General features: G+C 55.3%; 2 protein-coding genes across 7 annotated transcripts in view; one reads left to right on the forward strand and one right to left on the reverse strand.

Moving 5' to 3' along the window:
• CCDC85C (coiled-coil domain containing 85C) overlaps positions 1-27,065 on the reverse strand; it is a 93,590-nt gene that overhangs the window by 22,018 nt on the left and 44,507 nt on the right. For all 3 annotated transcript variants that reach the window (XM_034938117.4, XM_034938118.2, XM_034938116.2), the window contains exon 2: positions 2,584-2,657. In XM_034938117.4, coding sequence (XP_034794008.1) covers positions 2,584-2,657 — 74 coding nt within the window. The remainder of the gene's footprint in view (positions 1-2,583; positions 2,658-27,065) is intronic.
• LOC129393879 (uncharacterized) lies at positions 1,734-5,692 on the forward strand. 4 transcript variants are annotated; one of them, XM_055098006.1, is made up of 4 exons: positions 1,734-3,234; positions 4,008-4,092; positions 4,505-4,784; positions 4,872-5,692. In XM_055098006.1, the coding sequence occupies exons 1-4, from the start codon at positions 3,209-3,211 to the stop codon at positions 5,219-5,221; spliced, it is 741 nt and encodes a 246-aa protein (XP_054953981.1). In that variant the 5' UTR covers positions 1,734-3,208; the 3' UTR covers positions 5,222-5,692. The 4 variants fall into 4 exon arrangements, with proteins under 4 accessions (XP_054953981.1, XP_054953980.1, XP_054953978.1 ...); XM_055098005.2 differs by having other exon boundaries at positions 1,744-4,092; XM_055098004.1 differs by having other exon boundaries at positions 2,632-3,234; positions 4,505-5,692.

A 27,065-nucleotide genomic window follows, 5' to 3' on the forward strand; every position in this document is an offset into this window, starting at 1 on the left:
TCTGCTAAAGAAACAAAATACTTTGAACCCTTTCTGCACTGGATGATCTCTGAATTCCGCGCCCTGGTTGTATGTAACAACAAGCAGGCAACAGTGGGTTTCTGTCCCTAAATTCCAGTCCAACTGCCTGCAGCCAGCAAGCCTGTGTCCAGGCAAGGGTCAGCAGCTCCCCAGCCATCAGGATCTGATGTCGGTGCCCTGCAGACCTGGCCCACGGATGAGGATGTGAACAGAGCCCTGCTGCTACCCCCAGGGAGCTGGTGGGAGCAGGCCTGGGGAGGAAGAGGTCCCTGGGCAGAGCCAGCCCGTCCATCCTTGAGGCTCAAGGCTGAAGCTCCCATCTACCTCCACCTGTGCACAGGTGGGTGCAGGGCAGGTGGACACAGGTTATGGTGGAGGGCCCCCTGTGAGACCGGGGGGCACCCCAGGAAGGAAGGCAGGAAGAAGGGCTGCTCCTCCACAGCCCGCTTGGGCGCAGGTTTTCTGCAAGTCCGTGGTCAGGAACTGGGGTGTATTTTTCCAGTGGGACACTGTGGGCTGCAGGGGCCAAGGGGTCAGGGACACTCCTGTCCTTGTGGAAACAGGACCATGAGCTGCTCTCTGGTTGGACCGCGGAACACATTTCTCATAGAAATAACACTGCAGGGCCGGGCGTGGTGGCTCACACCTGTAATCCCAGCACTTTGGGAGGCTGATGTGAGAGGATCACCTGAGGTCGGGAGTTCGAGACCAGCCTGACCAACATGGTGAAACCCTGTCTCTACTAAAAATACAAAACTAGCCAGGCGTGGTGGCTCATGCCTGTAGTCCCAGCTACTCTGGAGGCTGAGGCAGGAGAATTGCTTGAACCCGGGAGACAGAGGTTGTGGTGAGCTGAGATCACGCCATTGTACTCCAGCCTGGGCAACAAGAGCAAAATTCCATCTCAAAAAAAAAAGAAAGAAAGAACACTGCAAACAGCATCCCAAATTCAGAGCTGGAGCTTCCAACCCACTTCTCCACAGGAACAATGAGACAAAGAAACTCCAGATCAGGGCAGACGCGTGAGGTCACTGACCCGGGGGCCCGAGCTTCAGCCACCAGAGCATGGTCCTGGCCCTTGTTCTGCAGAGCAGTAGCCCCTGCCACCACCCAGAGGCAGGACTGCCTCTCCTACACACTGCATGGGGACCTTCTCCAAAGCAAAGGTCCCTAAGCCATGACCTTCTCCTGGTGTCACTTCTGCCTACAGCTCCCACACACCCTCCTTAGCAACCACAATGGCCCCGCCAGGTCTGCAATGGAAGGCTGGCGTCTAGGGAGCCCCACTCCACAGACAGGTGAGACCCCAGCCCCTCCTGCCCTCACCAGCCCTGGGAAGCCAGCTCGGCCTGTGGCCAAAGCCCTTCACCATAGGGCACCTGACAGCAAGGCATGAAATTACAAAAGCCAGCCTTGCCATTCAGAGCTTGGCTATGCACTTGCGCCTGTATGGTGGTGGGGAGTGGGGGGCGGGGTGTGGAGGAGAGTTCACAAGAGGCCAAATGAGGAACATGTACTCTGCTAAGTCCCACCAGGCCCTGGGAACCTTCCCCACAGCCCACAAAGGGGTGAGACGTGAGGATGACCTCAGTGGGAGCTGTGCTCCCTGCTGGGGCCGTGAGCCTCCCAGCAGCCGCCCAGTGGGCAGAGAGGGTGCCGTGGAATTCCTGAGCTGGGCAGTCGGCACCAAGCCTGGCTGGTCACCTAGCAACAGGGCCAGGCAGCTGAGCCATCCCTGCAGTTGGTTCCCAGAGAGATGCTTTGGGTATCCCAGGCTGACCGCTCACGGCGCAGTGGGAAAAGCAGGGAAAGGGAGACTGGGATGAAGCCAGGGATGCGCACGAGGGCTCGGAGGCTTGGGGGAGCGAGTGGCTTGAGGGGTCGCCAAGCCAGCTGGCCCCCAACACCCAAGCGTGACTGCCCATAGCCTCCTCTCGGCAGCCCCCACGCCTGCCCCACCTGCAGCAGGGAAAGCCCTTGTCCTGGCAGTCACACGTCCCCTCCAAGCTCCAGCCACACTCAAGAGGCACAGCCCCTCACCCAACCCCACCTCTCCCCTACAGCCAACCCCTCCCATGCCGTGCCCCTGCTGCCCAGCTCTGCACAGGGGTAGCAGCCTCATCTATCTGTGGGTGAGGTCGGGCCCAGGAGGGAGGAGGGGAACCCAGCCCAGGGAGGTACCGGCCAGTGAGTCCAGCATGGCAGAGGCGGGGAGGCTTCTGTGTGAGTCTGCCCCATCTCCTGCCTGGATCTGCCCATCTGCCAGAGGAGTGAAGCAGCCCATTTCTTCATCAACTGGGTGTTGTCCATCCTCTCAGGCCCTGGGCCAGCCCTGAGGAGCTCGCATACTGGGCAGTCAGCATGGAAGGTTGGGCAGAGGGAAGCCCAGAGGCGTGGGAGCCAGGGTTAGGTCCCTGACCCCACTTTCCAGGAGGTGACAGGTGGCAGTGGGAGCAGGTGGGGGGACAGCCTAGGTCCCAAGGGGAAGGGTGCCCTGGGTGAGCTGGAGGGGTGGGTGCTGGGTCGCGGTCCTCAAGGCAGCGCCACCCGAAGCCGGCCTACCTGTGCGAGGAGCTTGTCACCCTCCAGCAGCCTCACTTTGCTCTCCAGTTGCCTGATGTAGGTGGATGAGGGATCTGGAAGGACACAAGAGGAAGGGGACATTAGCCTCCAGCAGACTCCGTCCCCATTGCGCAACCCCGACTGGCCCCAGACCCGGCATGGAAGGTTTGGGTCTGAGGAGTCCCACCCCACAGCCCGGTGAGACCCCAGCCCCTCCGTGCCCTCGCCCGCCCTGTGGAAACAGCACGGCCTGTGGCCAAAGGCTTGCGGCCATAGAGCACCTGACACCAAGGCACGACACACAGAGGCCAGCCTTGCAGGACCCGCTGCTGCCCTCGCTGTGGGCCTCTGAGCCCTTTTCAGGACCTTCAGGACCTGTAGAAAGGTGGGGGGTGTGGGGGTGGCCTCGCCAGCCTGCCCTGGAGCAATTCCTTCAGCTTCCAAGATGCTGCAGGCTCAAAAGGAGCTCTCACAAACACAGCCAGGGCACAGCCCACCCCAGGGTCGGGGTCCGGGGAGCCCCCTCCTCAACACAGTGGGGAAATAGACTTCTGAACTTGCCAAGTCAGCATCTGGGATCCTTCCAGTCCACTTCACCTGATCACCCAGGAACTTCTCACAAGCGATGTGTGCCCACAGCATATGCCGCAGGTGAGCAGCCACCTTCCCCATATGACAGTCGGGAACCCCGTGGAACCCCCTGGTCATGTGTCCCCAGTTTCTGACCTCAGGCCAAGGGAGCCCTATCTATGCAGACCACTGGTGCAGGGTGAAATTCACCCACCCTCACCACACTGACCCTGCTTTCCAGTCACATCAGGAAAACACGAAAAAATCCCATCCCCACCCCCACGTCCAGCCATCCCATACCCCTGGTCCTGCCTCCCCCCAGGCTGGGAGTCGGCTCAGCTGCCAGGATGCCCAGGGCAAACCCTCAGGGCAGAGGGCTGGGGGAAGGGAGGAGAGGCGGGAACCGGACCCAGAACACAGGCCGGGGGACCACCCAGCAACAGCAGGTTTGGAAGGAGGAGGCAAGGAGGAAGCAAGGCTGTCCCAAGTACCCCTGTGAGCCACGAAGCCACCTGGTAAGGGATGGGTTATTAACATCTCTCGCAGAGATCACCTGGCCCAGATGCCAGCCCAGACCCCATCCACCCTGACAGCTGTCCACCCACCGGCCCACCTGACAACAGGACGCAGGGTCTTCCCAGATTCATGCCGCTGACCCTCGATTGCAGAAGCAGAGACATCAGCCCCTTTGACCACACACGGCCAGCTGTCTAGTCCCCATCACCACCTCAGGGCTGGGGATGGACTCCACAGGCTGTTAACATGCCTGGGGGGACAGGGCTTGGGTGCTGCTGGGGACAAGCCAGGACCACCATGCCAACCACGGGACCAATGAAGCATCTGTCTGCCCCCAGCACACCAATAAAAGGACGCTTGGGAGCCCCCTATTCAGCCCTGGACCAGGCCCAGGGCCCAGCAGAGCCACTGGCCCAGCCACAGGTAGGAGCAGGTACTGGAGCCCGGCCCGGCCGCACTCACTCTGGGGAAGAGCGCAAACCAGCCTCCCCTCCTCCTCCAGCCCAGTCACCTCCCAGGAATGTGGGGCCTTCTAGAGAGGAGAGAAGGGCAGCTCCCCATCCAGGCCCAGCCTCCCCGCCCTGCCAGGCAGACCACCCCTGCCCTCAGGGTGACCTCAGAGCCTCACACCTCACCAGCCCTGATCCCTCCCTCCCTGGCCTCAGTTTACTCATTACTCTATCAACCCCGACAAGCAGTTCCCATGCCCACCCAAGCAAAGCGGTGTGATGGGAAGAGGCCTCAGCATTCAGGGTGTGCTGGGTCCCTCTGAGCATGGGGAGGTAGGGTGCAGCCTAGGCTCCCCAAACCTTCATGTCCTGTACCCTACTAACAGGAGGGCTCCCTGGAACACCAGCTGGGAAGCAGTGACCAAGTAAACTCCAGAGACCCTTCCGGCTCCCTCACTCTGACAGAGCTAGGACAAGAACGCACCAATGACTATGGACCCATGTGTGGGGTCTCCCTCTGGGTGGAGTCGGGTGGGGGGTACCCACTGTCCCATGTGGAACACGTGGTACCCCCTGCATCTGATGCCTTGCAAAGGACAAGCAGCTACCATCCTCATTTTCCAGGTGCAGAGGCCACAAGGAACAAAGTGTCCCCACCACCAGCAGGTGAGCCTTCCAGCCCCTCTCCCCACTACCCAGGCCCACCCCACAGGTCAGTCTTTAGGACCCAGTGTTTCTGGCCACCCTGGGCAGAGCTGACAGCCCCAGCCTTGGAGAGAAGCTGGCAGAGACTCAGAAAGAAGACGCCATTCCCAGTCACACCACTCTCCCGAAGGCTCTCCGCAGCGCAATCCTCGGCACGGCCACAGGGCCCCTGCTCACCACAGCAGCCCCATGGGACAGTGCTCCCGGGGATGGCCCTGAGCCAGGGGGAGGACCCAGCCACTGTGTGTGACCAACAGCCCAAGATGGGCACTAACTTGTTCTCTGCCCTTCGCTGCCACAGGACCATTCAGGAGGTGGGTGCACTTTCAGCCCACCCGCCTCCCCCTGCTGGTTCCCACAGGGTGAGTGAGGAGCTCCCAGCACTTCCCTCTCCATGAGCCCACAATCAGAGGAGGGATGGGCTGGAACCCAAGTCCACAGCTGCCCCGTCAGCCTCAGCACCTTCACTGGGTGACCCTTCTCCTGTCTGAGCAGTCCGCCCCCTCAGATACAACTGGGGTTTCACACCCACCTCCCAGTAAGGGTTAAAGACAGTGATCAGGCTGGCAGGTGGCATCAGGAGAAGGGATGCAGACAGGCCATCCCACAGGTCGCCAGCAATGCCCCGCCTGCCCATAGCCAGCACCTCACCTCAGAACCCACAGGCCACCATCCCCCACATTGGGCCACCTGTAGGCACAGATGGGCGGCCACACACCCATGGCCCCAGACCAAGGGGCTGCCCCTGACAGACCCATCTGTTGAGGTTTACCCCAAACCCCAGGCAGCTATGCAGAATAAAATACACTGCAGACCACCAGGCTTCGTTGGGTTTTTCTTTTAAATTTCAAAATAACAATATAACACTCTTAAAAAATATTTTAGACCATCCAGTAATTCCAATGGAATCTATCCTAAAGAATTAATTCTAGGCTGGGCACGGTGGCACATGCCTGCAATCCCAGCAATTTGGGAGGCCGAGGCAGGTGGATCACCTGAGGTCAGGAGTTCAAGACCAGCCTGACCAACATGGTGAAACCCCCATCTCTACTAAAAATATAAAATTAGCTGGGCGTGATGGCAGGCACCTGTAATCCCAGCTACTCAGGAGGCTGAGGCAGGAGAATCACTTGAACCTGGGAGGCGGGGGTTGCAGTGAGCCGAGATCGCACAACTGCACTCCAGCCTGGGTGACTGAGTGAGACTCCATCTCATAAAAAAAAAAAAGAATTAATTATAATTATGAAGAAAGCAGACAGAGTGGCCAAAACTGGAAATAACTATTTGTCCAACAACAGCTGAGGGTTCTACCCTGTCATCATTAAAATGATGTTTAGAAAGTTTCTCTCCTAAACAATATGGAAAAACACTTAAAATGCCAGTGGAAAGAACTGGACACAAAATGACATGCACAACGGCTGCGACGTTTAAAAATATCCAGGCATTGACGTGAGTTCAGGAAGGAAGTCCACAGAAATCCTGACTGTGCGGCTGCTCAGATGAGGGAACCAGTGGGTTTTTATTTATTCACATCGTTTCTTGTTAATTTTCAAATAATCGACTTGTAGTCTAGTTCTGAAATCCTTCTTTCAGAAAAAAAGAATGGCCGGGCGCGATGGCTCATGCCTGTAATCCCAGCACTTTGGGAGGCCGAGGCGGGCGGATCACCTAAGATCAGGAGTTCAAAACCAGCCTGGCCAACAAGGTGAAACCCCCATCTCTACTAAAAATATAAAAATTATCTGGGAGTGGTGGTGGGCACCTGTAATCTCAGCTACTCAGGAGGCTGAAGCAGGAGAATTGCTTGAACCCAGGAGGCAGAGGTTGCAGTGAGCCGAGATCACGCCACTGCAGTCCAGATGGGCGACAGAGCGAGACTCTGTCTTTAAAAAAAAAGGGGGGGGAACGGATTAAACTCTTGCACCTTCACATTACACGCGTGGCCACCCAATGAAGCAACGGACATTTTAAACCCACCACCCTGACCCTCTCCCCACACTCAGCTCCCTAGAAGAGCTCTCCAGGCTGCCAGGAGCCAGTGAGCCGGGCATCAGTCACCCTTGGGTCAGGAGCAGGCACTCTTCAGACAGGAAGAACAAGAGTGATCTGGGCACTCCCAGGCGGGGGCTGGAGGGCAGGAGACCCCGGGAAGGGCCGGCTCCCTGGGAGGACTGTCCTTCCTGGCAGCCTCAAAACTCGTGATCCCACTGGGTGCCTGCAAGCCCCAGCCTCTTGGAGATGAGCGGGTAATTAAATTAATCCCAGGGTTTACAGTAATGAGTGCTGGAGCCACAGGGGAGGGGACATCATTTCCCAGCTTGGCTGCCTGAGGGCAAAATGAGGGAGGTGACCCTGGGCTGGCCTGGCCAAGGGGTCCCCTGGGGTGCTCCCCTAACCCCTCTGGGGGCTATTGGACCAATTCTGGGGGATTCCCTATCCAGCTGCCAACCAGGGGGGGAGGGTGTCTCCCTACAACGTTCTTGTGTCCAGGAGCCAGACCTGAGCCCTCCTCACCCCGCCCTCTTCATGGATCCCTTGCTCCCATGAGGAGGGGGTGGGGGAAAGCTGTGCAGCATGGTGGGGGGAGTCACAGAGCCTGCAGGTCTGCCAAGCCCTCCCCATTGGCGCTGTGCCGGCTCCATCCCGGATACCCTGCACTGGGTCCTGCCACTGGGACCAGGACTCACTGGCCTTCTGGGAAGCTGTGAGGCAGGGGCTGGGTGGTATTGCCCCTCCTGGCCTGGTTTTCATACTGGCAAGATGACGTCACCTCCACCTCCCCTCCAGACTTTACTGTGTCCAGACAGTAAGAACTGGGGGGCCAGAAGCCACGTCCCATCACCTCTGTGACCTTCCTTCCCTAGCTCAGCACTTGGCACACAGTCAGCCTCCAGAAAAATGTCTGCAGCCCTAATAGGAACTCATCCCTGGAGGGACCTGTTCTTAGCTGCCTCCCTGGCTCCATCCCACCATCTCCCACCAGCAGGAGTAGCTGCGATGAGCTCCTCAGGAGCGCTCAGCCATGCATGTGACACAGCACTCCGCACCCCAAGCTGGGGAACCCCAGACAAGGAGCTGCCGAGGCTACAGGGGGCACAGCATCCTGGGCTCTGGGCACACGCTCCTTGCATCTGACTCTGCGGTGCCTGATGCTCCTGTCTCACACACGCCTCCCTATGATCATATATCTCAGGTTGGGTGCAGACTCAGAGAGGAGGAATCAACTTCACGTGGGTTATGTGGGTGGCAACCCCAGGAAACCCAGGTAGAGGGGTAGAGAAGGGAGGCAGGGAAGGGAAGAAGCCAATGGAAGGGGTGTCCACTCTGCCGGTGGGCTCTATGGCTCGGAGTCACCCCACCTGTCCAATGGTTCACTGGGAGTATTAACGTCCCAGCACTGCCCAAGAGGAGAATGGACAGGAAGGGCTCCTGGGCAGAGCTGCAGGTGCCAGCAGGCGATACAGCCGTGGGCTCAGAAACAGGAAGTGCCTCAGGGATCAGGGCTGGGCATCAACAGTGTCTGTGACCACTCAGGAGAAAATATGGTTTATCCTCTCTCCATAGAAGGTGGAGGCTGGGGGCGAGGGAGCTGCAGTGACACACAGGGACACATGGTGACACATGGTGACACACAGAGCCTGACTCTCCAGTTGCTGTGCACCCTCCCCAGGTCTGCCTCCCAGCCCCCCACCGAGCAAGGCCCTACGTACGGCATGGCTTCCCAGCCCTGGTCAATTTCTGCAAGGTCTGGGGCCAGGCAGGCTTGTGGCAGGTCATTAGCAGGAGACCTGGCCACTCCAAGCCGCGGGCCTCCATCGGGGCTCCTGCCCAGCAGCTCCATGGGCCCTGTGCAAGACAGCTGATACCACTGTTCAGCGCAGCAGCTTGGCTGATTAAATCCCCTTCTCCTTCCACTTCATTAAGAGGAGCCAGCTGCAGCCTCAGGGCTGGTGGCTCCATGGGGTGGAAGGGCCTCATTAGGCGAACACGTACCTCCCACAAAGCGCAGAAACAAGGTGCAAAGGTGCACCAAGTAGCACAGGCAAGGCAGGGCCAGGGAGAACCGGGCTGCAGGATCTTAAGCCAGTGCTCTTGGTACCACCAACTGCGGGGAGCTCCAAGCACCAGGGACACGGACGGAGATGCAGATTCCAGAAAAACCCGTCCATAACCACATTCATCTACGGAACAGCAATCGTGTGGCTTACACACATTAGTCCTCAACATTCCTCACCGTGAGGCAGGTGACCAGGCCCCCCCAGTTTACAGATGAAGAAACTGAGGGTCAAGGAGGCAAAGTGGCAGCCACAGACCCAGGGAGTGGTGGCCTAGAGGCTCCGGGTAGCAGTCGGCCTCCTCTTCCCAGGCAGTCCTCCCCACCCTCCAGCTCAGCACCACCCATCCTGGGCTGGAGGCAACAGAAGGGCCACACTGGCCACACATCCTGCAGTGCCCCCTCCTACCCAGCAGGCACTAGCCCTTGGCCGCTGCTTCATCCCAAGGTGGCCACTGCCCGCATGCCAGGCCCAGCAGGTCCTGCAGCCGCATGTTCCTGGCCGCCCTACACCTCTGAGGCATGAGCACTTCGGGTTTCCCCCAGCAAGGCCTGGGGCGCTCTCCTTGTGTGGGTTCACCAAAGAGCCCTGTGAGCTGAGCCAGCAGAGCCTGGGGACGGCCCCATCTTCTCGAGGGGCTTGGGAGATACCGCAACTCCAGGCCTGCCTACTCCCTGGATCCCAGCATTCCAAAGGGTCACCAAAGGACGGAAATTCTTGGAGAGCAGAGAGAATCCTCTAATCTGAGACCCAAAAGGAGTTATCGATTTCATCACAGTCCAGGCTACCAGTGGGGTGGTGAGTTCCCCATCATAGGGGGAGAGAAAGCAGCGGCTGAACAGTCTTTCTTTGGGCAGAAGCCTCTGGAACAATGAAGGTTCCCAGTATGGCACAGGAAGCTGCTTACCTACCCCAGTGCCAGAAGAGCTAACTCCACTCCCCCAGTCTCCACAGGACCCTGCCAGGCAGAACCCCGTCTTACAAAGGGAAAAAGGAATGCTCAGAGTAGATGAGCCTGCCCAAGGTCACAAGCCAGCCACCCACAGAACCAGCGGAGGTCGGCGGGCAGGGGCAGTGTATTATTGGTCAAAGGCACATCCCTTCCTGTGAGGGACCCTTGGCCTAATGAAGGAGCTGCAAGAATAACCACGTCTACTGCAACGCAAAGAGTGGAGCAAGGAGGCGCAGCCCAGGAGAGAGGGGCAGAGAACAGGGGTGTGCTGACCAGGAGAGGAGAAATCAGGGCCTCCTTCCTGAAGGAGGTGACACTTGAGCTGAGCACTGAAGAGCAAGCAGGACTCTGACAGAGTTTGTGAGGATGGGGAAGACTAAAGGCACATATGAGCTGAGGGCGCAGCCTGAGCAAAGGCAGGGAGGTGGAGCCACAACAGGTCCAGGTACACCTGTGCTGTGCCCCTTAGCATCAGCGGCCATGCCAATCCCAGCTGACACCAGCTCCTGGAAGGGATCACAGCTCTCGGAGGGGCAGGCTGAATGTGAAACAGGCATTATTTATGGATGAAGGCAAGAGGCCTGAGAGGGGGCATCGGGTTCCTGTGAGGACAGCTTTTGGCGGTGGCTGCATGGAGCCAGGCAGGCCTCAGTGCCCACAGCCCACAAATGGGCATGCAGGGTGTTGCAGGCCGAGGCAGCTGGCTGCAAGCTCAGCGATGCCTTCCAGTGCCCTGGGCGTGGGAAAGAGTTCTCCCATCCACTTGGGGCATAAAGAAGAGAACCATCTTTCCCATTCGCACACACACATTTTGCTGAGTACCCACCATACGCCAGCACACACGGAGCACAACCCCATCACACCAAGCTGACGAGGGACATCCTGTAACTGCTACCACTGTGTCATCGACAAGGCGCCTGAGACTCGGCGATGTTAGGCAGCAAGGCCAAGGTCACCCGGCGGGAACCTTGCAGGGCTGAGATTTGAACCTGGGTCTGTCTACAGCCAAGGCTCTCTCCATCTAACTCGCAGCTTCCACACCAACCCCGGGGTTCTGGTGCACTGACACCGGGCCTCTCAAGACATCATCACCATGGTTGTCAGGGCTGTTCATTCTAAGCTTTGCCTGGCAAGGAGGCACAGCAACTTTCACCTACTCCCGCAACAAAGAGACCGAGGTTCCAAGGGGCTCCATAACTACCCAGTCACAGAACTCATAAAAACAGGGCTAAAATTTGAAGGATGTGTGTGTGTGTGTGTGTGTGTGTGTGTGTGTTCCCACACCCAGGACTCTTCCAGACAACCCACTGAGGCAGGGGATGGGGCTTGGAAGACAGCCTGACTCCCCTCTCCCAGAGCAGAAATTCTCTTCGTGACACAAGGTGACTTTCAGGGCCCAGGCTCCAGGGAGCGTCACTCTGAACTCCATTATCCTTGACCCATCTCTCCTCCGAGACCTCGCCTCCAAGGGCACCAGATAAGCGCCCAGCCCCAGATGTGAAAAGACTTGATGTTAGTGAGGTTTTCAGTCTGAGCCAAAGACCCCACAGCCTCTGAGCCTCGCCAGGTCACACATGGCCTGCAGGCTGGCACCAGCTTCTCCTGAGATCCACCTCCATGCCCAGAGACATGGGATCATGGGAACCTAAAGTCCCACCTCGCGGATGCATGCAAAAACGGAGCTGCCACGACCGGAGCCCCACACTCTCCATCTCACACTCCCACAGCCGGATTAGAAATCAAACATGCCGAGGACACCCTTCCCAGTGCCTCCAGGGAAAAAAAGTAGCCAGAGAAGAGGAAAACGAACGGCTGCCCTAATAAGAATGAAATCTCCTGGTGCTGGCCGGTCAGCCTTCCCCAGTGAGTGCACGCCTGTCCTCTCGGTGTCATCTGTCCCCTCGTGGGCCACTCTGCTCTGGGCTGGGGACTCCCACACCGGCTGCCTGCCTCTCCCACACATCAGCTGCCTGCCTCTCCCCAGCTTCAGGGGCCACTGGGCACCCAGCATTTAATTCCAGGAAAAGCCACGAGGCTTCCCAATGACACTGCAATGTGGAGGGAGCAGCTGAATGGAAAGCCCTGCTCCGGCTCAGTTCATCTAGAATGTGCCCTACTTTGGATCTGCCTGGGAACCACCAGTGTTCTCAAACCAAAACTCAAACTCATTTCTCCATCCGCTGCTTGGGAAGCCTGACAAGCCAAATGAAAACTGTGTAATTGCTTCAAATATGGGGACAAGGGGAAAAGAATTCCTTCCCTGTGCCTTCAAGGGCTGCACGCATCTGGAAATTGACCTGTGTGTGTGAGACGGTGGTGCAGGTGTCGGCACTGTTAATGCCCATCACACTCCCCTACCAACCCCAACTTCACTGCTGAAGTTGGGAATCAGTGATAGATCTGGACTGTGTGCAGACATCAGCTAGTCCCGCCCGGGAGAGACATCTCACCACACAGCGGTCACGTCACATTCAGCCTGCAGCTCCCAGCATCAGGCTGAAAGGTACACCCTCCTGGCTCCTTGGGGAGCTTTTAAAATCTGATCTCTTCCCCTGAGACTAACTGGACACTCTCGGGGAGGGACCTGGGCATCAGTTTGCATTTTAAACGCCCTGTGGGTGATTCTAACACGCAGCTCTGTGGTCACTGTTCCAATCATCCAACTCCCAGCCTCCAACTCCGAGGGACCCTTTACCCTCCCGCCCCTGACTATTAATTAGTGGAGCTGAACTCCGAAGCAAAGGCAACAAAAGCTAGAGGGATTATGATGCAACTAATCGCGCAGGACTGAAGTCTGCATGGGGGGAGAATAAACAACCCTTACCGAGCCCTAGAATGCAGGTGCCAAGCCCCCCGGTAGCATAAAGGGGAGACCTTTGCTGGTTTCAGGAGAAAGTGTGTGGGGGCTGCTTTCATCACTAGATGTCAACCAAATCTCTATCGAGTGCCAGGTTCTGTGGGAAGAGCTGGGGGGCCAGGATGATGCCCTGCCCCCACAGCTCTGCCCCGGAGCCTGCTTTCCAGCAGAGTTAGTAAGAACAGTGGGGAGGCGTGGGAGGGGTGGGACATCTCAGCCACATGCAGAGGTGGGAGGTGCAGCAGGTGGAGGCGGCTCAGGAAACAGGGAAATCCAGGCGTGGCTGGGTCATCACAGCCAGCACTGGGAGAGCGGCTCAGGGAAGGCACTTGATCTGCGGTGAGAGCAGTGGTGGGAATCCAAGGCCCTGCAGCAAGAGAAAGAGGGGGCTCTGGGCGGTTCCATCTGGCAGCAGCAACACATCTGGACTGTGTTTCACTGAGGCAATGAAAACAAGAATAAATCCTCACCAGCCAGGTGGTAGGATTCCTAGGGCGATGGGAGTTCAGAGAAGACAGCTCTATGTGCACCAGACTCTACAGGAAAGATAACATAGCCACGTGGAGAGGCAAGGTGGAGCCCAGAAAAGACCCACACACCTGGTGTGTGGCCATGGTGCCGGCGGGGAAAGAACAGAGTGCTTCATGAACGGGGCTGCAGCAGCAACCAGCTGTCCACCCAGAAAACAGTAAAACTCTATCTCGGCCTCATACCATATACAGAAAACAGTTCCAGGAAGGTCAGAGAGTTCTATGTGAAAAAACTATTTTGACCAGGCACAGTGGCTCATGCCTGTAATCCCAGCACTTTGGGAGGCCAATGTGGGAGGATCGCTTGGGCCCAGGAGTTAGAGACCAGCCTGAGCAACATAGCGAGACCCCATTGTGATTTCTTTTTTTATAATTTTACACTTTTTTTTCTGAGGTCAGGCATGGTGGTACATGCTTGTAGGCCCAGCTACTCAGGAGGCTGAGATAGGAGGATCACTTGAAGCTAGGAGTTCAAAGCCGTAGTGTGCTATCACGCCTGTGAATAGCCACTGCACCTCAGCCTGGGCAACATAGCAAACTCCCGTCTCTAAAAATAATAAAATAATAAAAATAACAAAAACTTCGGCTTTTCTTATATTACAAGAAAGAAGTGAGACACCAAAGATCATACACTGTATGTTTCCATTTATATAAAATCTCCAGAATAGGCAGATTCATAGAGACAAAGTAGATGAGTAGTTTCCAGGGGCTGGTGCAGGCAAGGAGGGGATAGGGGGTGACTGCTAATGGAAACGGGGTTCCTTTCTGGGGTGACTAAAATGATCCAGAATTAGATAGTGGTGATAAGTGTGCAACTCTGCGACTATACTGAAAACCACTGGATTGGCTGGGCACAGTAGCTCACGCCTGTAATCCCAGCACTTTGAGAGGTTGAGGCGGGCAGATCACCTGACGCCAGGAGTTCGAGACTAGCCTGGCCAACATGGTGAAACTCTGTCTCTACTGAAAATACAAAAATTAGCTGGGTATGGTGGCGGGCACCTGTAGTCCTAGCTACTCAGGAGGCTGAGGCAGGAAAATTGCTTGAACTCAGGAGGCAGAGGTTGTAGTAAGCCAAGATTGCGCCACTGCACTCCAGCCTGGGTGACAGAGCGAGACTCTGTCCCAAAGAAAAAAAAAAAGAAAACCACAGGATTGCATACTTTCATATATATTTATGGGTATATGTGTGTGTGTATATACACACATATATATACACACACATATATATACATACACACATATATACACATACATATACATATAGCATACTTTTAGTTTGTGAATTCTATCTCCATAAAACTATTATTTTAAAACAAAGAGAACATTTTAAAGAAAAATAAAAACTTGAGCTTTCAGGTAGAAAAGGATTTCTTAATCAAGGAACAAAAAGAACAAACCATGAAGGGAACGACCGTGAAACCCGACTATATGAGGATTACAAACGCTGCCAGAGAGTGGCTAGGTGAGCAGAGTCGGACGACAAGCTGCCATCCGGGAACAGCCATGTGTAAGTCCCCTCCCAGATAAAGGATCATCCCCAGAATCCCTAACATCAATAAGGAAATACATGGGAAGGGGCAGAGGTATAGGAAGAGGAGAGCCACAAAAGACGAATCCTGTATAGCCAAGAAGTCTGTGAGGAGACGCCCAACCGCAGGTGTCATCAAGGAAACCCAGTTCCGACAATGAGATGCCACTGGATTGGCAGAGAGTAAAAAGTGGTCATGCTGTGTGACGGTGCACACGTAAGAACGGGCCACACAGGGGATGCTAATGATCGGCGCAGTGGATCAGAGAGCAGCCTGGCACGGTTTCCTGCAGCTGAAGATGCTCACACCCTTGACAAAGCCCAGCACAAGCACCCAACGAGACAGGCACAAGACCATGTCTGCCAACACCAGCTGTACTAGTGAAAACTGTAAACCACCCAAATGCCCTCCCCAGGAGACCAGACAAATTGTCGTTTAACCCAACAATGAAATACTGTAGCGAGATAAAAATGAACAAACAAGAGCCAGGCAGAGGGGCACACTCCTGTAGTCCCAGCTACTCGGGAGACCGAGGCGAGAGGTGTGCTGGAGCTCAGGAATGTGAGCCCAGCCCGGGCAATCTAAAAAAAGACCACCTCTAAAAACTAAAAGCAAAAAAACCCAAAACCAAAACAAAACAAAAAGATGAACCAAATACATCTCAAAAACACGAAGAGGATGGGGGCAAGTCACTGAGGGACACACAGTGCGATGCCATTCCTATAAAGTCTGAAAACCTGCAAAGCATCCTCACATTGTTAGAGGCTTGCCAGGCAGGAGAAATTTTTAAAAACTGCACGAGAATGCTGAGCTCCGATTCTGGGCCTCAGCTCTCCCTGGGAAAAGTGGGGGAGGGAGGAGGATGACACACAGGGTGCCTCTGCTCCACCTGCCAAGCTTGATTTCTTAAAAGGCAAAGATCTGAAGCTAGAATGCTTATTGCTGACAGTGTGATAAAGGCAGGCTGTGGAGTAATCGCTGTCTCATTATTCTCCAAGCTTATTGCTTTTTATCTATTTCTTAATAAGAAGTAAGTTAAAGGAAGAAAGTCTGGGCGGCACAACAGCTGTTCTAGAAAAGATGCTGGAAACTCCTCATGTTGTACCACTTCCTCCCCGGGTCCCCATTCCTGGGCTGCATATGGAAATCCCACAAACACCCCCAGCAGTGACCTCCTTGGGTGCCACCCACTCCCAGAAGGAGTAGCCCAACAGCAGCAGTTGAGAGCCCCGGCGAGATGAGGGGTTCACAGGCGTCCGGCTGGAAGGTGGTGGTAGGAAGCCACCCACCAGCACACAGAGGCCAGAGCAGGCCCCCTCTTTGCCCCAACCTGCTCTGTGACCTTGGACAAGCCCCTTCCCTTTCCCAGGCCCCAGAGAAATGAGGGCAGGAGGCCCAGATAACTCAGAGGACTCAGAGGGCAGGACAGGAACGCAACTGGGTCTCCTGCAAGACGGTGTCCCCGAAATTAGGCAGAGCGGAGTGGACCTGCCCGGTTAGAAGCGAGATAGACTCAGTTTGAGGACAGCAAATTGGGCTTCCCGCGTTTCACATAAAACTAACAGCAGGGAGATTGTTGACCGAAATCATCATCAACAAGCCTGGCTTAACAGTGCCATCCTCCCAGAGGTCCTGGGGACGACGCATTCTTCCAGCCGTGGAGAAGGACCAGCTCCTTTCATGCGCAGGGCATGTTGCAAGAGGAGATAATTGGTGCTGAGCAATGCAAACAACCCAAGCTGTGTGCCCGTGAGGGCTGCTGCGATCTCTGTTCAGAAGAGGCAGTGTAGTGTGGGGGAAGAAACTGGGTCAGGAGTCCCAGCCCTGGCAGCGCCCTCCATGACACACTGGGCCTTAGTTTCCCCAAATGACAACACAAGGGCCTTGTTCTGGATAAAGTTCTCAGCCTGGGCTTGTGAACCGTAGTCAGCAGAATAACAACCCCTCAAAGATGCCCCCACCCTAATCCTCAGGATCTCTGAATGCTATCTGACCTGGCAAATGGGACTTTGCAGATGAGATCAAGGTTATGGAACTCAAAATTAGGAGGAGATTAGTCTGGATTATCCAGATGGGCCCAATCTAACTGCATGAATGTTTAAAAACAGAGAGCCTTTCCCCGCTGAGCTCAGAGGGAGATGTGACCACGGTGGGGTGGCCACTGTAATACTGAAGATGGGGAAGGGGAGAAGCTGGACAGACAGGGAAGCGGGCTCTCCCCTCTGGCCCCTAGGAGGGAACACAGCCCTGCTGATGCCTTGATTTTGGTACTTCTGACCTCCAGAACTGCAAGAGAATAAATGTGTGTTGTTTAGGCCACCAGGATTGTAGTCATGTGTGACAGCAGCCATAGGAAACCAACACAAGAACTACAAGTCATGGCTGTGTGAATTTAGGTTGCTTGCTTAGCCACTCTGAGCCTCGGTTTCACTTAAAAGTGAGATAAAAACCCAACCTTAGGAGGCTGCAGTGCAGACTAGGAAAAGACCAGCTCCGAAAGCCCTGGCACAGGACCTGGACTTAGCAGATACTTCACAAAAACTGCCCTGTTCCCCGACTGCTCACACTCTAACTGTCCGACCTTGATGGAAAGGAAGGGCCAGCTGAGGCCTGCACGCTGCCCTCTGAGCCGAGATACCAGCACCAGCTGACCATGGGGACAGCGGTACCATAACAGGTCTGGGGTGCCCAGGCCACACTCCTCCAATGCATGACTGCTCACCTGGGTCCAGCTCGACCAAGCTGCTGGCACCAGCCTCCATCACCAATCCAGCAAAGGCTACCACATCACTGCCAACATTACCCAGTGCGGGCATGCACACTGCAAGGTGATCGAAAGCCAATGTGGTATCATCCATACAGCACATGGCCTCTTCTCTATTCTAAAGTTGAGGTTTTGTAGAGCATGAAGTACTGGAACCACTAGCTGCTTGTGACATAATGACAAACCAAGGCTAATTCCATATGCGGCAGAGGAGATGCCCTCCCAGCCCTAATGGAGTCCTGGGGTGGGGTGAGGGTCACAGCGTGCACGGAGCACTGGGGCTGGACAGACACTAGAGATTGACCACCAAGTTCAAACTACCGGTATGCATATCCTGCCAGAGGCCACACGGGATTGGAGGCAGTGGGGGGAAGGTCACATGAACAAGCAAGCAGGTGAACAGGTGAATGAGTGAGCAGGTAGGTGTGCAGGTGAGCAGGTGAATGAGTGAGCAAGTGAGTATGCAGATGAGCAGGTGAATGAGTGAGCAAGTGAGTACGCAGATGAGCAGGTGAATGAGCAGGTGGGTGTGCAGGTGAGCAGGTGAATGAGTGAGCAGGTAAGTGAGCAAGTGAGTGTACAAGGGAGTGTGCAGGTGGGTGTGCAGGTGAGTACATGAGTGTGCAGGTGGGTGAGAGGTGAGTGTGTAGGTGGGTGAGAGGTGAGTGTGCAGGGGGGTGAGCAGTTGAGTGTGCAGGTGGGTGAGAGGTGAGTGTGCAGGTGGGTGAGAGGTGAGTGTGCAGGTGGGTGAAAGGTGAGTGTGCAGGTGGGTGAGCAGGTGGGTGGGCAGATGGGTGAGCAGGTGAGTGAGCAAGTGAGTAAGCACGCAGCAGGCAGGTGAGTGCAGGCTGAGACCGGAGTCCACCAGCCAGGCTCAGCCTCCCACTCCCCAGCAAGCCCCCTCCCTAGGTCAGAGCCTCTAGGGAAAAGGGCTCAAGAGACAGCCCAAGCCAAATTCTAGCAGACAGGTGGGACCAGCGACAGCAGCCAGGTCCCAAAAGAAGAAAGGAAAGCAGAGGAAAAGTAAATTCCAGGCCCCGGGCCCATGTGGCAGTGAGGACCTGAGGCTAAGAGGAGGCCAAGGAGGATGGCCTTGGTCCCAGACAACCTGGAGGTCTCATCTGAAAGCCTCAGGGGTGGGCACTAACCCTGAACCTGGGGGTCCAGGTGGGAGGCTCAGGAGGGAGTGGAGGAGGCGAAGCTCCTCCCAGGCCCGGCTAGCCTGCGCCCCAAAAAGCCCCAAGGTTGATCAGGCTGTGAGCCCCCTCTAGCTGCCCGTGCACCACTGGGGAGGAGGTAGGCAGGACCTGGGCCACACTGCTAGGGGTGCTGCAATCCTGCCCTACGGCCCAAGCATTCTGCGGAGGCTGACACACCTGCCTTCCACAAGGGTCTCTGGGGGCCTTCATGAGACTGACCCCAGCAAGGCAGGACCAGGCCCTTGCAGGGAGGGGGAGGCACAAACCTGAGCCCCACAGTGCTTCAGAGAGAGCCTGGGCACAGAGTCAGCAGGTCTGTGCTGGCTGAGTGTGTTGGGCAGGAGTGTCTCTGCCCAAGCCTCAGTGTCCCCTCAGTCCGGTGGGACGAGGTCAGACTCTCTAGACCTCTCAAAGGGAAGGCCAGGCACCCTGACAGCCCCCTTCTGGAGAGGGGCCCGGCCAGTTGAAGGTGCTGGCACTGACAGAGCTGTTGGTGTCTGAGGTGTGGGAGGGGTTGCCAAGCCAACCTCCACCCAGGCCCTCCCCATCCTGTCACCACTTCACGTGCTCAGCTGCCAATGACCCATAGGCCAGGCTGCCTTTCACCCAGTAAGTGCAGCTGGAATCATCGCCCTTTGGACCCAAGGTTCTCCCCGCAAGGGGGCCACGAGCTTCCGGGGCTCAAGGGTCACCTGCTCACCTTGGGCAAGGCTTGGAAAACCCGGTGCTTCCTGCATGGCTCTTGGCACCGTGACATCACTGGGTGACCCAAAATAGGACTAACAGACCAGGAGCTCATTGTCCTGCTGGCCAGGGACTTGGTTACCCCAGGCCACCGGGGATGGCCTGGGGGTGTGGCCCTCAATGGGAGAAGGACCCTAGGCTTCCCCTAGCAGTGCCAGATAGAAGGGAGGAGAGGCCTGGGGTCAGCTGGGCCTCTGTAATCACAGAAACACTGGTCTCACATCACAGCTGTGTGACCTCGCACCAGTGACTGACCGTCTCTGAGCCTCTCATGTTCTCATCTGTAAATGGGAAGGATGAGGCCCCCTCACTGAGCCGCCGAGAGGATGCTGGATAGATTCCAGAACACCCAGGCCAGAGCCCTGCAGCTCAGGACATGGGGAGAGGAATGTCACAATCTTCTCGCAGGCCCTTCGAAAGTCTTCACAAGCACAAACTCCGGGTTCAAATCTCACAGGGGGCCACTAATTCCCTGTGTGGTTTTTTTTGTTTGTTTGTTTTTGAGACAGAGTCTTGCTTTGTCGCCCAGGCTGGAGTGCAATGGTGCGATCTCAGCTCATGGCAACCTCCGCCTCCTGGGTTCAAGCGATTCTTCTGCCTCAGCCTCCCAAGTAAATGGGACTACAGGCACGTGCCACCACGCCCGGCTAATTTTTGTGTTTTTAGTAGAGACAGGGTTTCACCATACTGGCCAGGCTGGTCTCGAACTCCTGACCTCATGATCCGCCTGTCTCAGCCTCCCAAAGTGCTGGGATTACAGGTGTGAGCCATTGCACCCGGCATGGCTCTTGAACACGTGGCATCCCTCAGCCTCCGCAGCGCCTCTGTAAAGGGAGGCTGTTCAATGACTGCATGCTGAGCCCCCAAGGGCACAGATGCAAAGCCCTGCACAGAAGCCCAGGGCTGGGCTGAGCACCTGCAGCGGAGATAGGGCAAGGACCCGAGGCTGAGGGCAGGGTCCACCCACGGGAACAGCTCCCCTGAGCTGTGCTGGAGACGGTCCCTGCTCCCCATGACCTCAAGAGATGGGCTCAAACTTGGGGGACAGAGGGTCCAGGGTCCTGCCTCTCCCATCCCAGGAAGCCACTGATTCTGCACTCTGGGAGAGTGCAGGTTGCGGGAGGGACAGGACTGTGTCTTGCTCTCAGAGCTGCTGCAGACCCTCTCCCTGCCACCCAGTGTGGTCGGCTCCACTTGCTCCGTGAATCTGTCTACACTGCTTTCCTGCCTGAACTCTCCAGAGCCACCCACCCCAGCTTCAGTCCCCTGCCCCATGCCCTCAGCCCACACCCTCAGCTCCAGTAACTGAAGAGGACTGTGGCCATCCCAGCACACGAGCTCCCCCATGGCACTGTGCTTCTAACCAGATCCTTCGTTTCTAGGGAGATACACCCCCACCCAGCCTTGGCCACTGTGGCAGGCAAGGCCTCCGCCTGAGTGTGCCCGCCCGGCACAGCAGAAAGCCTGGCACTGGAGTGTGCATGTCCCTCTGCAGGCTCCTGCAGGGCTGTGTCTGGCACAGCGTGATCTGCAGCCCCAGCTGTGGCAGGCGGGCAGGGGGTTAGCGCATGCTGGCAGCCCACACATCACTGCATGCTGCCAGTTCCGAGCAGGTGACAGCAGGAACCGTTAGCCTTGCTGTCAAATGAGGACCCCGGTCAATGGGAAGCCACCACCCACAGGCCCAGGTCTGACCTGGTCCCCACCCAGGCTCAAGCTCCTCTTCTCGGGTTGCTCCAGCCTTTCTGCAGGATCAACACCTAACTGGGCTCTCAGAAAAGCCAACGGGCATGCCTGAGGTCCCACCTCGAAGCTCATCATCATAAATGGGGCATAGGGCACCCACAGTGAGTGGAGTAGAGTTCATGACTCCTGGTCCTACCACCTCCTTGCTGTGTGACTCTGAGCAGGTTTCTTTCCCTCTCTGGGCCCCAGAGCACCTCTCTGTACAAGGGAGTTGAGAGCTTCCAAGGACCCTTTGGCAGCACAGGTGGGCACAGATGGACATAGGCCCATGGGGGCCTCAGGTCTGGTGCCTGCCCACAAGACTGTGTTTCTTTAAGAAAGGTATGAGCAAGAACAGACTTGAAGGTCAGGGGAGAGCCAGTGCCAGGATGAGGTCAATGTTTGGTTACTGATGAGAACGAACAGGCCTCAGTCCTGCAAAGGGTGGCCTTGCTGGAAGTGAGGCGGGCGGGACAGGGTGCTAGGGAGCCTCCCTCTGTGTAATCACGCCCACAGGTGAGAGGTGACAGCCCAGCTGCTGAGAACTGCCCCACGGCCAACTCCTGGTCTCAACAGGGAGGATGGCGTGGGCTCTCAGAGCCTCATGGGATGGGACAAGTGGGCCTTAAAGGTCAGCCTGTCCCCACCTGTCCTACCAGCAGGACGACCTTGGGACTCTAGGGTGTCCACCGGCTTGTCCAAGGCTACAGGTCAAGTCAGTGGCATGGCCGGGGTGACAACACGTGCCCTGGCCCTGCCCCACAGCTGTCCTATGAGCACACACACCTGGGCCTTCAAATCCCTTCTCCTCCCTGGCACACGGCCACTTTTTTCTCCCAGGCCAAGTGGCAATAATGATAATAAGAGCCAGGGATTACAGCCCTGTTGGATGAAATAAAAATCCTGAGTCCACACTGATAAAAAGGCATCCATACATAGGTCACTGAGGGAAAGGGCAAGCGGCCCTCCCAGGAGAAGGCCAAGTATTAAATGTGGAAGGAGGTGGAAGGACGGGAGAAGTTAGAAAATCAGCATCGTCCCCACCAGACAGCTAACTGTGGGTGCTGAGGCAAGTGCGTGTCTGCCTGCTGGAGACCAAGACATCTGCATGTCTCCAAGAGCCTCCCGCAAACCAGTTATTACTTACGGAGATTTGTATGCTCAGCTTACAATGGGGGAACCCCCCCCAAACCACGTGATCAAGTTCACACCCCAAGATGCACACCTCAGGTGCCCCTGATCAGACACACGTCCCTTGTGGGCTGTTCTTGCCCAAAATGCACAGCCTGAACCTAATGACACAGAAACATCAGACAGCCCGATCGGCTGATCTTCTACCAAAGAACCGGTCTGTACTGTCAATGCAGTTGGAAAAATGTCAATGTAAAGAAAGATTGAGACACAGTTCCAAATGAAGGAAAGCTAAAGAGAGAATGGACCACGTATGATCCTGCATTAGAAAATAATCACTCAGGCCGGGTGCAGTGGCTCACGCCTGTAATACCAGCACTGAGAAGCCATGGAGCAAGGATCACTTGAGCCCAGGAGTTCAAGACCAGTCTGGGCAACATAGCGGCATCCCGCCTCCACAGAACATTTTTAAAATTAGCCAGGCATGGTGGTGCATGCCTGTAGTCCCAGCTACTTGGGAGGCTAAGGCGGGAGGATCACTTGAGCCCTGTTGAGGTTGCAGTGAACTATGATCACACCACTGCGCTCCAGCCTGAGTCACAGAATGAGACCCTGTCTCTTAAAAAAGAAACTTGCTCTAGAGCATCATATTGGGACAAGTATTAATAGTATCAACGTTAAATGTTCTGATATTGATCATTTTTTTGTCACTATGCTATATGAAAGTTCTCGTTCTTTTTTTGCGACAGTATCTCACTGTTGCCCAGGCTGGAGTGCAGCAGTGTGATCATGGCTCACCTGAAACCTTGAACTCCCAGGCTCAGGCAATCCTCCCACCTCAGCCTCTCAAAGAGCTGGAACCACAGACATATGTCACCACACCCAGCTAGTATTTTTTATTTTTACTTTTTTGTAACAGTCTCACTATGTTGCCAAGACTGATCTCAAACTCCTGGGTTCAAGCAATCCGCCTGCCTCAGCCTCCCAAAGTTCTCGGATTACAGGTATGAGCCACTGTGCCCCGCTGAAGTCCTTTTTCTTAAGAAATGTGTACCAAGGTATTTCGTGTGAAAGGGGTGTGTTAACTCTAACGTCTCTAAAATAGTTCAGAAAAAAAAAAAAAGTCCAGAGAGAGAATGATAAGCAATGAGGTCAAAACAGTTGGCAAATCGAAATGAATGCTCTATCAGCACCTTTTGTACATTCTTGCCACTTTTCTGTAAGTTTTAATTCATTTCAAAAGAAAAGAAAAATCTTCACCTCCATTTATAGAACCACGTGGGAGGTGTTATGCTGAGCACTTTACCTCTGTTACCTTCTCAGATCCTCACGGTAATGTTCGGAGAAAAATGCAATTATTCCTATTGAAAAGTGAGGAAACTGAGGCTCGCAGAGATGAAGAGACTCATCTAAGATCACAAAGCAGAAAGTGCTGTAGTCGGGATTTGAGCCCAAAGCCCTTTCCCAAGGCCCAGGCTCTAATTCACCAGGGCACGTGGTCTCAGAGATCATCTACCAGGTACAGCCCAGGCTGTTCTCGGCTGGAGGAAGAGACAAGAGCTGGGTTAACAAGGCCAGCATCTGAGGGATGCTGGTCCCTCGGCCACTGCCTGGCTCACTCTGTGATCCTGGACAGGTGAGCTCACCCATCTCCCCGTCTGTGCCATTTCCCCATATAGAAACAAGGGTCATCTAGTGTCCATCTTTAAACATCTGCCAGCCCCAAGGCAAAGGCTGCATCTGGCTCTTCACCGAGTCACTCCTGGGCCCAGAAGAGGTGAAGCCAGGCTGGAAGAAGACAATGGCTCAGAGAAAGGAATGCCCAGGGTACAGGTGGCTCCCACGTGGCTCACACATGTAATCCCAGCACTTTGGGAGGCCGAGGTGGGTGGATCACTTGAGGCCAGGAGTTCGAGGCCAGCCTGGCCAACATGGTGAAACCCCGTCTCTACTAAAAATACAAAAATTAGCCAGGTGTGGTGGTGCATGCCTGTAATCCCAGCTACTTGAGAAGCCGAGGCACGAGGATTGCTTGAACCCAGGAGGCAGAGGTTGCAGTGATTCAAGGTCGCGCCACTGCACTCCAACCTGGGCCACAGAATAAGACTCTGCCTCAAAAAAATAAAGAAAAGAAAAAAGAAACAATCACTATTTTAGTCCACACCCTTCCAAACATAACATAAAATAGCTGAAAGGATGAAATATCACAGAAGAAAGTGCGTGTGCAGCTTAATCTTAGGGGAAAAAAATATCAACCAGGTCCACTTCAGTGGTCTATTTAAGTCGATTCTGGAAAAACCCGGACAAACCTCCACAGTTTCTCAGGGTCTCCTTGAAACCACGAGGTTTCCAGTGTGGACTGATGGCAGAGAACTCAGCCGTGTGAAAGCCACTGGCCTTTATCATCTGCCCAACAGCAGAAGAGTCACTCCACCTCCCTGCCACCTACCGTAGCAAGCCGAGCAGTGTCCTTCCAAATTCATGTCCGCCCAGAACCTCAGAATGTGATCTTATTTGGAAATACGGTCTTTGCACATGTAGTCAAGGTAAGGTCCAGAGGAGACCACACTGTATTAGGGTGGCCCTAAATCCAGTGACTGCACGTGAGGTCAAGAGTTCCAAACCAGCCTGGCCAACATGGTGAAACCCCACCTCTACTAAAAATACAAAAATTAGCCAGGCGTGGTGGCAGTTGCCTGTAATCCCAGCTACTCAGGAGGCTGAGGCAGGAGAATTGCTTGAACCCAGGAGGTGGAGGTTGCAGTGAGCCAAGATTGTGCCACTGCACTCCAGCCTGGAGATAGAGCGAGACTCTGTCTCAAAAAAATTAAATAAAAATAAAAACAATTAATCCAATGACTGGTGTCCTTGTAAGAGACAGAGAAGGGCAAATGGAAACAGAGGAGGCCGGATGGAAAGAAAGGCAGACATGGGAGAGATGAGGCCACAAGCCAAGGAACACCAGGAGTCATCCGAAGCAGGAAGAGGCAAGGAAGGTGATGTGGTTTGAATCTGGGTCCTCACCCAATCTCATGTTGAATGTATCCCCAGTGCTGGAGGTGGGGCCTGGAGGGAGGTGACTGGATCATCTGGGTGGTTTCTGATGGTTTAGTGCCACCCCCGGTTGCTGTTCTTGTGATACAGTTCCTCTGTGATCTGGTTGTTTAAAGTGTGTGGCACCTCCCTGCACTCTACTCCCCTCTTTCTCCTGCTCCCGCCTACAAGACGCACCCGCCTCCCCTTCGCCTTCCGCCATGATTGTACGTTTCCTGAGGCCACCCCAGAAGCTGAGCAGGTGCTGCCATGCTTCCTGGACAGCCTGCAAAACTGTGAGCCAATTAAACCTCTTTTATTTATAAATTACCCAATCTTAGGTATTTCTTTACAGCAATGCGAGAACAGCCGAATACAGGATTCCCCCCGAGAGCCTCCAAAAGGAACTGGCCCCCCCGACACCTTGACTTTGGACTTCTGGCCTCCAAAAATGTGAGAGAACAAATTTCTGTTGTTTTAAGACCCCTAGGGTTTCCCACGTGATCATTTGCTGTGGCTGCCGTCACAAATGACCATCATAATGTGGCCATTTGTGGTAGTGCCGTAGGAAGCTATTACACCTTCTCTTACAGATTTTTAAGGGTAAACATGACATCACTGACGAGAGAAGGCTGAGCAAATTCCAGACACACTTCGTCACCCCCCACATTTGCCATCCTGCGCACCATTCTGCCTCATTTCCCAAAGTGACTTCCATGGAGGTAACTCGGAGCCACCTGCCACAGCCTCCAAACCAATCACAACTTCACCAGCCAGCAGTCGCCTGTTAACCAAAAACACTGCAGTGAGGAAGGCTGGCTGTCTCTTCCATCAGGGTGCAACGTGCCCATGTGTAGCAGCCGAGGAGCTGTTAAGGAAATTCTAGTTAACCCGCTTGCAGGGTTGTGATGTAGCCACTGACAGGGTGGCTGCAGACTAAGAGGAAAAATGCATCTGATGCAGCGTGGACTGAAAAAGCCAGATTCCACATAAACCCACAGCAGGCGGGCCCGCAGCCAGCACACCCCTGCCCGGGAGAGAACACACAGATCAATCTCAGGGGAAAGAAATCTTCCCAGCAGAGGCCACGGGACTGGGCTGCATGGGTCTGGGTTTTTCTTCTACATTTCCCCATCTTCCTAAGTTTCTCTAGGGAGCACATCCCCTTTGAAATTAAAAAAAAAAAAATCAAACCTGCACCTGGGCCCCACTCACCCCCTGCACACAGCCAGGTGTTCTTTCCCTCCTTGTAGGAACCAACTCACACCAGCTGCCCCCTGGATAGATGCTCCCTGGACACCAGGGAAAGGGACCCAGGACCTTTCAGCCCAGAGTGGCCTCCACCAAAGGCTGCCCTCTTGGCAAGGGGGGGGTCTGCCCACCCACACACGCAGCCCTCATGCCTGCCTCATGCCTGCGGGCACCAATGCTGCAGCCGGGGCTGGGTAGGGTGAAGGGGCAGCCAGGAGGTGGGAGGGTCTGGCCCGGGAGAGCCTAGGACAGCCCATGAATCTTCTGGGCCTCAGTTTTCCCATCTGTAAAATGATAAAAACCACACACTCAACGAGATCCCTGGGAGGGACGACTGCTCACAGCACCATCCGTGGAACCTCAGGGGAGGCAGGAGAGCCATGAGTACCGCACACAGAGACTCCAGGGCACCTGTATGCCAGGCGCCAGGCCCGGCCCCAGCACTGCTTCTCTATTCTCAGAGCAGCCC

Source organism: Pan paniscus, chromosome 15 (genome assembly GCF_029289425.2).
Source record: "Pan paniscus chromosome 15, NHGRI_mPanPan1-v2.0_pri, whole genome shotgun sequence".
Classification (NCBI taxonomy): Eukaryota; Metazoa; Chordata; class Mammalia; order Primates; family Hominidae; genus Pan; species Pan paniscus.